At 51.1% G+C, this 15000-nt stretch overlaps 1 protein-coding gene and 1 long non-coding RNA gene across 5 annotated transcripts in view; one reads left to right on the top strand and one right to left on the bottom strand.

The window, feature by feature from the left end:
* The window catches only part of LOC132446736 (neurexin-1a-like), a 27250-nt gene that overhangs the window by 2410 nt on the left and 9840 nt on the right, over nucleotides 1-15000 (top strand). The window contains exons 2-10 of one of the 4 annotated variants that reach the window (XM_060037188.1): nucleotides 1-165; nucleotides 655-671; nucleotides 1784-1974; nucleotides 3349-3522; nucleotides 7360-7479; nucleotides 8165-8346; nucleotides 10398-10569; nucleotides 11492-11581; nucleotides 13231-13583. The exon at nucleotides 1-165 is cut by the window's left edge and continues 200 nt beyond it. In XM_060037188.1, the coding sequence (XP_059893171.1) occupies nucleotides 1-165; nucleotides 655-671; nucleotides 1784-1974; nucleotides 3349-3522; nucleotides 7360-7479; nucleotides 8165-8346; nucleotides 10398-10569; nucleotides 11492-11581; nucleotides 13231-13583 (1464 nt within the window). Of the gene's footprint in view, nucleotides 184-314; nucleotides 332-654; nucleotides 672-935; nucleotides 990-1783; nucleotides 1975-3348; nucleotides 3523-7359; nucleotides 7480-8164; nucleotides 8347-10397; nucleotides 10570-11491; nucleotides 11582-13230; nucleotides 13584-15000 lie in introns of those variants that run through there. The other 3 variants (XM_060037186.1, XM_060037187.1, XM_060037189.1) reach the window with 3 other exon arrangements.
* LOC132446749 (uncharacterized) lies at nucleotides 12340-12799 on the bottom strand. The gene is made up of 3 exons (XR_009522965.1): nucleotides 12684-12799; nucleotides 12498-12618; nucleotides 12340-12463 (listed from the first exon to the last, which is right to left on the bottom strand). It is a non-coding gene; the product is annotated as an uncharacterized LOC132446749 (long non-coding RNA).

Raw genomic sequence — 15000 nt, 5'->3', positions numbered from 1 at the left:
AAGAGCATCGTGGCCGACCCCGTCACCTTCCGCTCGCGCTCCAGCTTCGTCACGCTGCCCACGCTGCAGGCGTACTACTCCATGCACCTCTTCCTGCAGTTCAAGACCACCTCCCCCGACGGCCTCATCCTGCTGAACCGCGGCGACGGCAACGACTTCATCGTGGTGGAGCTGGTGAAGGGGGTGAGGCAAGGGGGGAGGAGGGGGAGCTGGTGAAGGGGTGAGGCAAGGGGGGAGGAGGGGGAGCTGGTGAAGGGGTGAGGCAAGGGGGAAGGAGGGGGAGCTGGTGAAGGGGTGAGGCAAGGGGGGAGGAGGGGGAGCTGGTGAAGGGGTGAAGGAGTGAGGGAGGGGGAGGGGGCGGTGGTGAAGGGGTGAGGCCAGGAGGAGGGAGAGGGAGGGGGAGCTGGTGAAGGGGTGAGGTAAAGGGGAGGGAGGGGGAGCTGGTGAAGGGGTGAGGCAAGGGGGAAGGAGGGGGAGCTGGTGAAGGGGTGAAGGGGTGAGGGAGGGGGAGGTGGTGAAGGGGTGAGGCCAGGAGGAGGGAGAGGGAGGGGGAGCTGGTGAAGGGGTGAGGTAAAGGGGAGGGAGGGGGAGCTGGTGAAGGGGTGAGGCAAGGGGGAAGGAGGGGGAGCTGGTGAAGGGGTGAGGGAGGGGGAGGGGGAGCTGGTGAAGGGGTGAGGGAGGGGGAGGGGGAGGTGGTGAAGGGGTGAGGCCAGGAGGAGGGAGAGGGAGGGGGAGCTGGTGAAGGGGTGAGGTAAAGGGGAGGGAGGGGGAGCTGGTGAAGGGGTGAGGTAAAGGGGAGGGAGGGGGAGCTGGTGAAGGGGTGAGGCAAGGGAGGGGGAGCTGGTGAAGGGGTGAGGCAAGGTGGAGGGAGGGGGAGCTGGTGAAGGGGTGAGGCAAGGGGGAGGGAGGGGGAGCTGGTGAAGGGGTGAGGCATGGGGGACGGAGAGGGAGCTGGTGAAGGGGTGAGGCGAGGGGGAGCTGGTGAAGGGGTGAGGTAAAGGGGAGGGGGTTAAGGGTTGAGGCAAGGGGGAGGGAGGGGGGGGGTGGTGAAGGGGTGAGGCAAGGGGAAGGAGGGGGGGGGGGTCGAAGGGTTGGGGGGGGGGGGGGGGGGGGGGGGGGGGGATAAAGCCTCATCCTCCAGAAGCGCGCTGTGGTTGTTGTCGTGGTTTCACCGTATTGATCCAGTCCTGATCCTCAGGGCACGGCTCCTGGTCTGGTCGGATCAATACAGCACAGAGTTTACAGAACAAGCAGAGCATTGACCAAAGTACCGTCTGGCTCATGGAAATCGGAACATGAATTTAATGGATGAAATACAATGAGCCAAAACGACAATGACAATAAACACGGATCACAATAGTCTCAGTCTCTCCAGGGTTCAAATCAACCTGTTTCCAGATGGGGTTTCAAGGTTCCTCCTACATATGAAGGAGCTGCTATGACATGAAGGGCCGACTATTCCTACACCACTGAGGGGCCACTGCAGCAAGACAGGAACCCATAGTGGGAAAGTCTACAAATACATACACTTAACATCTCTGTCTCTCTCCCTCTCTCCCTCTCTGTCTCTCCCTCTCCCTCTCTCTCTCCCTCCCTCCCTCCTTCCCTCTCTCCCTCTCTCTCTCCTCCTTCCCTCTCTCCCTCTCTCTCCCTCTCTCTCTCCCTCCCTTCCTCCCTCCTTCTCTCTCTCCCCTCTCTCTCCCTCCCTCCTTCCCTCTCTCCCTCTCTCTTCCCCTCTCCCCCTCCCCCCCTCTCTCCCTCCCTCCCCCTCCCTCTCCCACAGGTACCTGCACTATATCTCTGACCTGGGGAACGGGGCCCACCTCATCAAGGGGAACTCCAACACGCCGCTGAACGATAACCACTGGCACAACGTGCTGATCTCCCGCGACACCAACAACCTTCACACCGTGAAGATCGACACCAAGGTCACCACGCAGACCACCATGGGGGCCAAGAACCTGGACCTCAAGGGTAACGCACACTCAGAGGCCCGGAGGGGAACGCACCCACACACACACGCTCAGGGGCCCGGAGGGGAACACACACACACACAGGGGCCCAAATTAAAACACACACACACACACAAACATACACACAGGAGCCCAAATGAACACACACAAGAACAAAAACACACAGACTCAGATACACAGGGGCCCGAATGAACACTCACACATTCACACACAAGGGCCCGAAGGAACGCCCGAAGGAACACACACACTCACACAAACTCAGACACACAGGGGCCCAAATGAACCCCAATACTCAAACACAGACAGGGGCCCAAATGAACACACACAGCCTCAGACCCACAGGGACCCAAAGTAACACACACACACACACACACACACACACACACACACACACACACACACACACACACACACACACACACACACACACACACACACACACACACACACACACACACAGGAGCCCCTGGATTAACAACGGCGACCAGCCGAGAGCTGGTCATTTGGCAGGTAGAAAACTGGGCATCAATCTAAACACAATTTGCTTGGCTGGGAGATTTTTACACTCTGCAGGTGACAAAACCCATTACTAGTAGAGTGTTTTGTTTCCTGCACACAAACGCTCACACAGACACACAACCCATAGACACGCACACACAAACACACACAGACACACGCGCAGAGACCCACCGATAGACATACAAACAGCCACCCACAAACACCGATAGACACACAACAGCTACACACATACACACACACACACAGTGATGACACTGTGAAGGTTTGCGCTCTAGAGCGATGTCAGGTGGATGCAGCTCAGTAACATGACATCCATGCTGTGCTGTTGATTTAAAACGAGATGTACCTAAAATAAGCTAGCGTAGGCGTTGGATCATGATTCATAAATGAAATTAATATTTAAATGGAATTCTATAAAATGTGGACATGACCAACATATTGGTGTGTAAGGGTTAGCTTACCCTAGCTAATCCTAGGGTTAGCTAACCCCAACCACTCCTAGCTGCAAAAGAAGAGCAGGATTTTTCCTGTGTCTGTGTGCGTGTGTGTGTGTGCGTGCATACGTGCGTGTGTGTGTGTGCGTGCATACGTGCGTTTGTGTGTGAGTGCGCGTGTGTGTCTTGTATAGATCTGTGTCTCCAGAACAGCGAACCTGGTTAAGGCCAGGCTTGTTGCCAGGCAGCCAGCAAAAGTCTCCCAGGATGCGGGCGGACGCTGTGTGTGTTTGTGTTTGCCTTTGTGTTTGTGTGCTTGTGTTTGAGTCGATGGATGGATGGATTCACTTTATCGAACGCCGCCGCGTAGACGTTCCACCACACTGTCCCGCGATGCTCACTGTGCGTGGCGCCCCCTGCAGGCGACCTCTACATCGGCGGGGTCACCAAGGAGATGTACCGCGACCTGCCCAAACTGGTCCACTCCAGGGAGGGCTTCCAGGGTTGCCTAGCGACGGTGGACCTGAACGGCCGGCTGCCCGACCTGCTGGCCGACGCGCTGGCGACCACGGGCCAGGTGGACCGAGGCTGTGAAGGTGAGGAGGACCACCGGTAGGGGCCACCAGCGGTATGGGGCCCCAGCAGTATGGGGCCCCTAGCAGTATGGGAGCCCAAGCACAGCTACAGAGGCCCGCGCTGGACAGGGTTACGACAGGTTATATGATCAATCTTCTTGATGATCTGCCTTATTATATATCTTAAATTGGATATCTTTATTTCTATATATAGTCCTTTCGGCTCTCTGGTGAAAGAAAGTATAATTTCCGCCCCTCCTGAGATGGAAAATAATTCAATCCCGGATTTAAATTGATGTCATCTTGCAAAGAGGTGATTAAACAAATCAAATGAAATCACGTTAACCTGACCGGCGCTTTTGTTTCAGCATGCATGGCTAGTTCAGTCAGACCCTGTTTAGTAGGAGAAGGCTTCCTGCCTCTCCTACATCATCTGGTGATGATCATGAACAGTTCATTCGTTGTATTGTCAGCGCAACCTCAAGCCCAGGCAGGATTCAGGACCCAGTCCTCGATAGAAGACAAGAGGGTGCTGGTTCAGAATTTGGCACAAACCTCAACTCTTTATTAAAATACCATTTAGAAAGAGAGTTGTGTACTGTACTACGCTACTGTCCTTTATCATCCATATCTTCCATAATGTATTGTGTCTCTCTGCTCTGCCTGTGCATCTGGACACGTAGAAAGCCTTTGTGTTCGTGCTCTGCTTGTGTGAGGCCCTCTCTCTCTGAGGAGGACGTAGAAGCAGACCACAAACACTCACAGTAGACCTGACGTTTACCTGTGGGCGTGTCATCTCACGGGGATCCACAGGACACTGAGAGATTGACGCACCACCCCTTCCTCCTGGGCTGTCCTCTGCTCGCTTCTCCCTCCACCTCTCGCTAAGCTAACCACCTCAACTCAGCCGTCGTAAATTGTGTACTTTTTATTTTCCCCTCTTTTTTATGTCTTCATTCGTTTATTTTTATGCACACCTTTTCGATATTTCAAAAACTCCATCTGTTACACACACACACGCCAATCTCTCACTCTCTCTGTCTGCCTCTCTGGCTCTCTCTCTCTCTCTCTGGCTCTCTCTCTCTCTGGCTCTCTCTCCCTCTGTCTGTCTGTCTCTCTCTCTCTCTCTATCTCTGACTCTCTCTCTCTGTCTGCCTCTCTGTCTCTCTAACTCGATCTGCCTCTCTCTCTCTCTCTCTGTCTCCATCTGCCTCTCTCCTTCTGTCTTCCTCTCTCTCTCTCCCCCCTCTGTATGCCTGTCTGTCTCTCTCTCTCTCTCCTTCTATGTGTGCCTGTCTCTCTCTCTCTCTCTCTCTCCCCCCCTCTGTGTTCCTGTCTCTCTCTCTCCTTCTCGGTGTGCCTGTCTCTCTCTCCTTCTATGTGTGCCTGTCTCTCTCTCTCTCTCCTTCTCGGTGTGCCTGTCTCTCTCTCCTTCTATGTGTGCCTGTCTCTCTCTCCTTCTATGTGTTCCTCTCTCTCTCTCTCTCTCCTTCTATGTGCTCCTGTCTCTCTCTCTCTCCTTCTATGTTCTCCTGTCTCTCTCTCTCTCCTTCTCTGTGCTCCTGTCTCTCTCTCTCTCTCTCTCTCTCTCCTTCTATGTGCTCCTGTCTCTCTCTCTCTCTCCTTCTATGTTCTCCTGTCTCTCTCTCTCTCCTTCTCTGTGCTCCTGTCTCTCTCTCTCTCTCTCTCTCTCTCTCTCTCTCTCTCCTTCTCTGTGCTCCTGTCTCCCTGCCTCCTGTGTCCCTGCCTCTTGCCCCCTGCTGCTCTGCCTCCAGCCATCGCTGCCCCCTGACTAACCATCTCCTCCATCTGCTTGTGCTTTCCTCCGCCGTTCGGCCACTAAAGTTGCGTTGCTGAAAGCTGACTTGCAAGGTACTTCGCTGTGTATGGCGCACATGGGAATCCCACGTGACGGCAGGCGGGTTTGTGTGTGTGTGTGTGTGTGTGTGTTTCTCTGTAAGTGTGTGTGTGTGTGTGTGTGTGTGCGTGCCCAGTGCCGTGTGGATCCCAGCGATCCAGAGTCAAAGGTCAGGGGGGCTAACCTGCCGCTGAACTGTCCCCTCCTGGCCACCATAGTGATGTCATCGCCGTAGCGATGTCATCGCCATAGTGATGTCATCGTCGTCGTGATGTCTTCGCCATAGTGACACCCTCACCGTTGTGACAGTCCCCGAGTTTAACCCCCCCCCCCCCCCCCCCCCCGCCTGGGTTTTGATTGGCAGCATGCCATCTCGACCCCCCCCCCCCCCCCCCCCCGCTGCCCTCTCCTCGCTCAGATCTCAGTACTGCCGTCCCTCCCCCTCTCCCCCCCTCCACTCCCCCCTTGCTTCCCCCACGCTGCTGCTGACACATTGAAGACAGGAGCCCAGCGCCATGAACTCGGGTCTCCAGGACATAAATCTGCCCTCCGTGTTTCCCTCTGCACTCCTGTGCCCCGTCCCCCCCGTCCTCCCCCGTCTCCCCCCTCCTCCCCCACCGACTGCATGTCCAGCTCGGCTCCGCCCCCCCGCTCGGCGGGAGCACGAGTGCTGCTCACTCAGGGTCAGCAGGGTACAGTGTTTTAAAGAGACCTGCGCCGTTGGAGGGATGGGGAATAACAATAATAATAGTTTTTACATTCGATTTATTTTTTACATTTGATTCAAGTACTCAAAGGTGCCGCCAAAGAAAATCATTTGATAAGAGCGGATATTAGTACAACGATCAAAAAGAGGAAGGGGTGGGAAGGGAAGGAGGTTACCTGCTGAAAGCAATCGTAAAATGGTGGGTTTTGGGGGTTTAAATGAAGGGAGTGCGTTAGAGTGGCAGCATAATTCCTACCCCTGCATTCGTGATCGGCCACCGAAACGACTCATTGGCCGATCCATGTCATTATGTTCCTGGAGCCGACTCGCCCTACTTCCTGTCTTCCAGAAGGAGCAGGTGGGACCGTTACACTTCATTAATTGTACAGCTGAACAACAGATCCGCACAATAGTGTGTCCTAAACACACACTGGCCCAGGGGCCGAGAAAGAGGAGGATCCGATGAGCTCATCAGCGTGCGGTTCCTCAGCCGAACGAATCAGACTTTAGATTCAATTCGCTTCATGTTCGTTTCAACCAATCATGATGCTCTGGAGGCGGGGCCTGTAGGTGCTTATTTGACAAACACAAACTAGGCCGGCACCAGTGAGAGATACATCTATCAAAATCCCCTTCAGAAAGTTTCATCCACTCACACAAACAAGTTTCTCCTGAGTGGAATATCTCGCCCCCTGCAGTTGTCGGTCTTCGGCTCAGGCTCTGTGAAGTTCTGCTGGGAATTATGGGGAAAACATTTCCGCGACGTAGGGTTAGTTCTCGTGAACGACACCCCATGGCGCTCTAAAGATTCGACTTCCTTTCGGCAACTGGGGCCAGATTTTGCTAACAGAGTTGCCCATACGTTGGCGACGTATTGTTTACTCGCGCATGAACAATGGCGGACCACAAGGCAAAAGTTTTGACAGGATATCTTCCTGGTCGTTTTCCCGCAGATATTGCAAACATCTGTCAAGGTGTTGCTTGTATTGCACGAATGACAAAAACATATATTTTGTGCGGGCCTCCATGATCACCATCAAACACAGAACCTATGTTCCACGGCCGACAGATAGGGGGCGGTCATCCTGTTGGTGTGATATATACCGCGCTGACGAACAAGAACTTTTAGATTCCGAACGCTGTGCGCATGAACGGTCGCTGTCGGGAACACGCGTAGTCACCAGCGACGAGGCGTCTCGTTGTTACCAGCACCATGAATGGGCACATGAGGCCTGCTGGCTCCCAGCTGAGCTGTCCCCTAACGACAGGCCCTGTCCGTCTGCTCTGTCCCCAGGCCCTAGCACCACCTGTCAGGAGGACTCCTGCTCCAATCAGGGAGTCTGCCTGCAGCAGTGGGAGGGCTTTAGCTGTGACTGCAGCATGACCTCCTTCGCCGGGCCCCTCTGTAACGACGGTGAGTGACGTCACTTCCTGTCTGCTGCTGGGTGTGTGGCTCCTCCCCCCAGACATCTCGGACCCAGAGTGATTACCCACAATGCAAGGGTCGCCTGAACCTATTTAAAATCGGTATTTTCATGATTCATGATTTTTGGTTGTTGTTGTTGATAAAGTTGGTCACAAAGTGTATTACTCGTTAGGATTTCCACAGCTATGTATTTACCTGTGCGCTTTCAGTTTCTACCTTTAGAGCTCTGTAACTTCCGGCAGCAGTAGACCCTACCTCTAAGACTCTGTAGTGAGCCATCTCCACCAGCAGGGGGCACTGTTGTCCACTGTTTTCCAACCTTGCTGATGCTCGCACGCCTGACTGCTTAGAAACCTCTTTGTGAATCCACTGTAACGTAAAAAAATAAGGAACAATTTGTCGAATAAACAGCAATAAAAACAAAAAAGTCAAATATATATAACTTTTACATTTTGAAGTATATTTCCCCAGTTTTCGGAACGTCAAGTCCAGTCTAACAAACACACACTTCCCATGAGAGGTTCTCCCCCTAAACCTCTGCTCTCCACCCCTCCATCCCCCCTCCCCTCCACCTCACCTTCTCTCCCCTCCCCCCCTCCCCTCCACCTTACCTTCTCTCCCCTCCCCCCCTCCCCTCCACCTTACCTCCTCTTCCCTCCACCCGACCCGGCAGCTGGGACCACGTACATCTTCGGGCGTGACGGGGGCGTGGTGGTGTACACGTGGCCCCCCAACGAGAGGCCCAGCACGCGGGCGGACCGGCTGGCCCTGGGCTTCAGCACCCAGCAGAAGCAGGCCGTCCTGCTCAGGGTGGACAGCGCCTCCGGCCTGGGGGACTACCTCCAGCTGCAGATAGTAAGGAGGAGCCAGGGGGGGGGGCGGGTAGGACTCACTAAGGAGGTAGGACTCACCTAGCTACACACACACTCACTCAGGAGGTAGGACTCACCTAGCTACACACACACACTCACTAAGGAGGTAGGACTCACCTGGCTACACACACACTCATTAAGTAGATAGGACTCACCTAGCTACACACACACTCACTAAGGAGATAGGACTCACCTAGCTACACACACACTCACTCAGGAGGTAGGACTCACCTAGCTACACACACACACTCACTAAGGAGGTAGGACTCACCTGGCTACACACACACACTCATTAAGTAGATAGGACTCACCTAGCTACACACACACTCACTAAGGAGATAGGACTCACCTAGCTACACACACACTCACTCAGGAGGTAGGACTCACCTAGCTACACACACACACACACACTCACTAAGGAGGTAGGACTCACCTGGCTACACACACACACACACTCATTAAGGAGATAGGACTCACCTAGCTACACACACACTCACTAAGGAGGTAGGACTCACCTAGCTACACACACACACTCACTAAGGAGGTAGGACTCACCTAGCTACACACACACTCACTAAGGAGGTAGGACTCACCTAGCTACACACACACACTCACTAAGGAGATAGGACTTACCTAGCTACACACACACTCACTAAGGAGGTAGGACTCACCTAGCTACACACACACTCACTAAGGAGATAGGACTCACCTAGCTACACACAAACTCACTAAGGAGGTAGGACTCACCTAGCTACACACACACTCACTAAGGAGATAGGACTCACCTAGCTACACACACACTCACTCAGGAGATAGGACTCACCTAGCTACACACACACTCACTAAGGAGGTAGGACTCACCTAGCTACACACACACACACTCACTAAGGAGGTAGGACTCACCTAGCTACACACACACTCACTAAGGAGGTAGGACTCACCTAGCTACACACACACTCACTAAAGAGATTGGACTCACCTAGCTACACAGACAGTCATTAAGGAGATAGGACTCAGCTTGCTACACACACACTCATTAAGGAGATAGGACTCACCTAGCTACACACACACACACACACACACACACACACACACTCATTAAGGAGATAGGACTCACCTAGCTACACACACTCACTAAGGAGATAGGACTCACCTAGCTACACACACATTCACTAAGGAGATAGGACTCACCTAGCTACACACACATTCACTAAGGAGGTAGGACTCACCTGGAGGACCTATAAACACTGGCATCAAGGAGATAGGACTTACACACACAGGCGTCATGGAGAAAGGACTCACCTAGATACATACACACGGTCATTAAGGAGATAGGACTCACCCACACAGTCGTTATGGAGATAGGACTCACACACACGGTCATTAAGGAGACAGGATTAAACTGGCACCCCTCACCTGAAAAATCAGTTACTTTTTATCGTATTTTGGTTTTATGGACATCATCAGCTGAAATGATAATGCTTTTCTGCGGCCCTGGCAGCGGGTAGCTTTTTGCGTTAGCAAGCAAACATCTGGTCGATATTCCTACTCCTGAATTTTTGCCTGATGATTTTTGCCAATCGATTTTTTGCCAATTGATTTGGAGCTTTTTTAACAACGCAGATGTGTCCTGTCATGGAAAAACAACGCACAACCTTGGAATGTTATTGACCGCACAGAATCACTGTGTAATCAGATATAAACATGACTCCTCAGCCTAATGAGACACAACCTCATTTACTCTGTCTCTACCCCCCCTCATCCTCCTTCACTACCTCCTCCTCCACCATCTCCTCCTCCATCTTCTCCACCTCCTTCTCCACCTCCTCCTTCGCCACCTCCTCCACCACCATCTCCTCCTCCTCCAACTCCTCCTCCTCTTCCTCCTTCTCCTTCTATGCTTCCTCCTCCACCTTCTCCTTCTCCATTTCTCTCCACCTCCACCTCCTCCTCCACCTCCACCTCCACCTCCTTCTCTTCCTCCTCCACCTCCTTCCCCACCTCCTCCTCCCAACTCCCCGACTAACCCCCCAGGACAAAGGCAACATCCGGGTGGTGTTCAACGTCGGAACGGATGACATCAACATCGAGGAGAGCTCCAAGTTCGTGAACGACGGGAAATACCACATAGTTCGGTTTACCCGCAGCGGAGGCAATGCCACGCTGCAGCTGGATGAGCTGCCTGTCATAGAGCGCTACCCGTCAGGTAGGCCCCGCCCAATACCCTCTCAGCCAATCCAAACGCTCACAGGGGCAGTCACATGTCTTGATTGATGATGATGATGATGACCCATTTTGTTCCCATTAATGTTTTATGATAAAAATGATGGAGTCCAGAATCTGATTGCATCCCTGTATTAATAATGTGTATGAAATGTAATGTGTGCGTGTCATAAGAAATGAAATATGAATGTTTAAACCATAAAATGAGACGTTTATTATAATAGCCTAGTCATCTATGTTATGTAAGGCTTGTTAAATAGAGTTAAAGGTAAATTATGAAAAATAATTATTCAGGTATCATATTTGTGTGCTCATTAAAAAGAAAAAAATAAGTTGGTGCATTTGTTGTTAAAAAATAAGTAAAAAAAAATTGAGCTAAATGGAGTTAAAAAATAAGTAAAAGAAAAAAGAATGTATTTTTTTTAAGCTCTTTGGTTCATATTTATTTCTGTTTTGTTTTTTATTTCATCCTAAAGCTGTAATCAAAGATAGTTATCTTAACACAACATCGTTTTCAGTTAGTCCTGAGCTAAAATGCTAAATGCTAATTGTTGTGACGTTTGTTCTGAGCCTTCTTACTGTACTCTAAACTCTAGCCAGTCATATAGTAGTATGTGACCGCTGTAACCTTATTTCCCTGTGCTCCTGCAGATGTTAACCCCTGACATGTGCTCTATAAATCAAACCCAATGTACAGAGAGTAAAAGACCTCTCACTATAAACTGTAATACCTAGCCATACCTCCAGCTATCTCCTTTTTTTCCTAGCCTACCTTTGGCCTCGGCTACGTGCTAACGATGAGCAGATCCTTACCTTCTTTTCATTGCTGTTGTTTTTGTATCCAGCTCCTGTGCCACGTTTTGGATGTGCGTAATTACTACTGTGTTTTCATCTCTAAATTAAAGGCTACAATGATAACGAGCGCCTTGCCATCGCCAGGCAGCGAATCCCCTATCGGCTCGGTCGAGTAGTTGATGATTGGCTACTCGACAAAGGTAAAAAACCCTGATTAAAATTCCTTAAAACTTTCAGCATAAAACCACGACCTGAGGACAGTTGAATATTATTACTGTGCACCATCAACTAACATCTAAAAAATATAAAATCCATAACTAAGTATATAAAAGTGGGACAGCTCTAGTGTGTAATAGTGTGTAAACTGTGCCTGTGACGTATCTTGTTAGTGTGTATCTGATAATGTCAGGTTAAAGGGACGTTGGAGCGATTTAAATGTAAATAAATCTGAAAACGCCAAACAAGTACTGATAAAATGGGCTTTATTAAGACTGGTTAATAATTTTATTTATTTATTTTTCATAAATCAAATTTGTTAAACTTTTAAAGAATTTACTAAAGCTAATGTACCCTGAAATATATACACATAAAGTACATGCAAAGTATTGTGACATGTAAGAATGATGATTAATTTGAAATGACTAATAGAGTAAATAAGTTTGTCCTCCTAAACTTAAGCAGAGCTCATTAAATTAGCCTCTAGTCCCTTTAACAGTGAAGTGCCAGAGCTGATGACTGTGCATGCTTCATAGGGCTGTCACTGCAGTCTCTCTCTCTCTCTCTCTCTCTCTCTCTCTCTCTCTCTCTCTCTCTCTCTCTCTCTCTCTCTCTCTCTCTCTCTCTCTCTCTCTCTATCTGCCCGACGTGAAACACAACGCCGTATCGCTCAGCCATCACCGTAGCAACCATCCGTCAGCCCTCCTCTTCGCCTGGAGGGAGGAGGGTGTTGGGGGGGGGGGGGGGCCCTGACACTCATCCGCTGCCTTCTTCCTCTCCTAAAAATCATACTGCTCCTTCTTCTCCTCTTTCTGATCCTTCTTTTTCTCCTCCTCCTCCTCCTTCTTCTTCTCATCCTTCTACTTCTCCTCCTCCTCCTTCTTCTTCTCATCCTTCTACTTCTCCTCCTCCTCCTTTTTCTTCTCCACCTTCTTCGCATCCCTCTTCTCTTCATAATCCCTTTATTTTTCCTCTTCTTTCTCCAAATCAGTTTTTCTTCTCCTCCTCCCCCTCCCTCCTTCTTCCCCTCCCTCCACCTTCTCCTCCTCCTCCCCCTCCACCTTTCTCCTTCTCCCCTCCCTCCACCTTCCCCTCCTCTTCTTCCTCCTCTTCCTTCTTCTCTCTCAAATAGCAGCTCTCCAGTCTCCCCCCTCAGCCCTTCGCCTCCTCCTCCTCTCAAACAGCAACCCTCTCGTCTCCCCCCCTCCCCCATTCCTAGTGCACCACTGCTTCCTCTCTGCTTCCTCTCTGCTTCCTCTCTGCTTCCTCTCTGCTTCCTCTCTGCTTCCTCTCTGCTTCCCCTCTGCTTCCTCTCTGCTTCCTCTCTGTTTCCCCTCTGCTTCCTCTCTGCCCCATCCTCACTCCATTAGAGACAGCAACAGACAGATAGCAGCTTGGAAATGGATTTATCATGTTTGTGACCATTGGTATGTGTGTGTGTGTGTGTGTGTGTGTGTGTGTGTGTGTGTGTGTGTGTACGTTTGTGTGTGATCTGTGCGTTTGTGCACATGGGTTCTGGTGTGTGTGTCGGTGTGTGTCTATATGTGCGTGTGTGACACTATGTGTGCGTGCCCGTGTCTGTGCTTGCACCTCCTCCTCCTCCTCCTCCTCCTCCTCCTCCTCATCCTCCAAGGTCGCCAGCTGACCATCTTCAACAGCCAGACCACGGTGCGCGTGGGCGCGGCCGGCGCGGCCGACGCGGGGGAGGACACGCCGTCCGCGCCGTCGCCGGCCGGCGGGATGTTCCAGGGCCAGCTGGCCGGCCTCTACTACAATGGCCTGCGCATCCTGAACATGGCCGCCGAGGGCCACCCGCACATCAAGGTCGAGGGCAGCGCGCGGCTGGTGGGCGACATGCCCTCCTCCTCCATCACGCCGCAGTCCAGCGCCGCCGCCGCCGGGGGAAACCGCTCCGACTCCGCCCCCTCCATCAGCGACATCACCACCACAACCGCCACCAACCGGAAGCAGGGCACCACCCAGCAGGTCAGCAGCGCTGGTTTCTGCCGCCGCCGCCATTTTGTTTTTGTTTTTTTGCGTTGTCCTTCAAATGTCTTTTGTGTTGATTTCAACCCCCCTCTTTGAACTCAAACTGTTTGAGTGTGTTTGTTTGTACACGTTTATATATAAATATATTTACACATATAGATTGAGCCCCTCTTGGTTAGTAGCAGCTACTTTCAGTATTCAAAACAATGTAATAACAGTGTTCTGTGCAGTGAGCGAGCGTAACTTGTCTGTGCGCAGTGATCCAGCGTAGCATGTCCGTGTGCAGTGAGCTAGCGTAGCAATGATCCTTGGACCTTGATCTCAATCAGACTCGCTCACTTTTCCGTGTTTGTCAGTCAAATCTGACGCTTTCTAAAATGGCGGAGTTGGTATGACATATAATATAATGGTAAGTCATGTTTCCTCAATGGGTTTATAAACATTGTCTGTAATTGGCTTGACTGTGAGATATAAACCAAAGGCAGAACCTTAAGTGTTGTTGAACACATCATTACAGTGATAGATCATTCAGATGGCTTTCCTCCAGCCTCTCCTGTATACAGCTCCTCTTCCTGCCTTCTTCCTCTCCCTCTGTAAAGGAGACAGACAGGGTTCTGACGGGCTCTTCTATTTGAACTTGCCAAACAAAACAAGCAATCATTTCAAAAATTCTTTGCGAGCTTTGTCGAGACTGTTGCGCCACAAAAGCCACACACTGAGGAGCGGGGAGAGCCTTGATGAAAGAAAGGTCTTGTTGCACAACACTTTCACGACTGCGTTGGCGATCGCTGTTTGTCTGGGCCAGGTGTGAACTGGAACAAAGACAATCCAAACTTTGTGTACCCGCGACAAAGGGTGAGACTCTGGCCTGCTGCCAAGCCAACGCTAAGGGTAGCGTGGTCGTACTGTGAACACATGAAACAAACTAGGATATGACATCATACATGAATGGCTGAAGAGGGCGCTGATTCCAAATCTACCGCTTCATTCTGAATGACAATCATGTATAGTTTACGCGTATAATGTGTGCCTGTTTCAGAGATTGGGAAGCTATTGTTAGTATTCTCTTGTATTGTAGTTTTGTGTGTGCGTGTGTGCGTGCGTGTGTGTGTGTGTGTGCGTGCATTTGCATGCGTGTGTGTGTTTGTGTATGTATGCATTCGTGTTTGTGTGTCCGTCTGTGTGTGAGCGTGTGTGTGTGTGCGTGTTTGATCTGATCCGTTTCCAATCCTCAAGTCTTAACGAATACTCAGGAATAATTAGTTAGTAAGAGCATAAGCCATCAGCCATGCGATTCTGTTGGCGTGGATTCATAGTTCATACTCTCCTTGACGTTGTCATAGTGACGGCCTGATCGTTGTGTTTATTTTCAACTAGATTCATTTGAAAAGAAAAGCAAAGTAGGAACCCAGAA

Source organism: Gadus macrocephalus, chromosome 18 (genome assembly GCF_031168955.1).
Source record: "Gadus macrocephalus chromosome 18, ASM3116895v1".
Classification (NCBI taxonomy): domain Eukaryota; kingdom Metazoa; phylum Chordata; class Actinopteri; order Gadiformes; family Gadidae; genus Gadus; species Gadus macrocephalus.
Note: the sequence above shows the minus strand (reverse complement) of the source record. Positions and strands in the feature narration are given on the sequence as shown.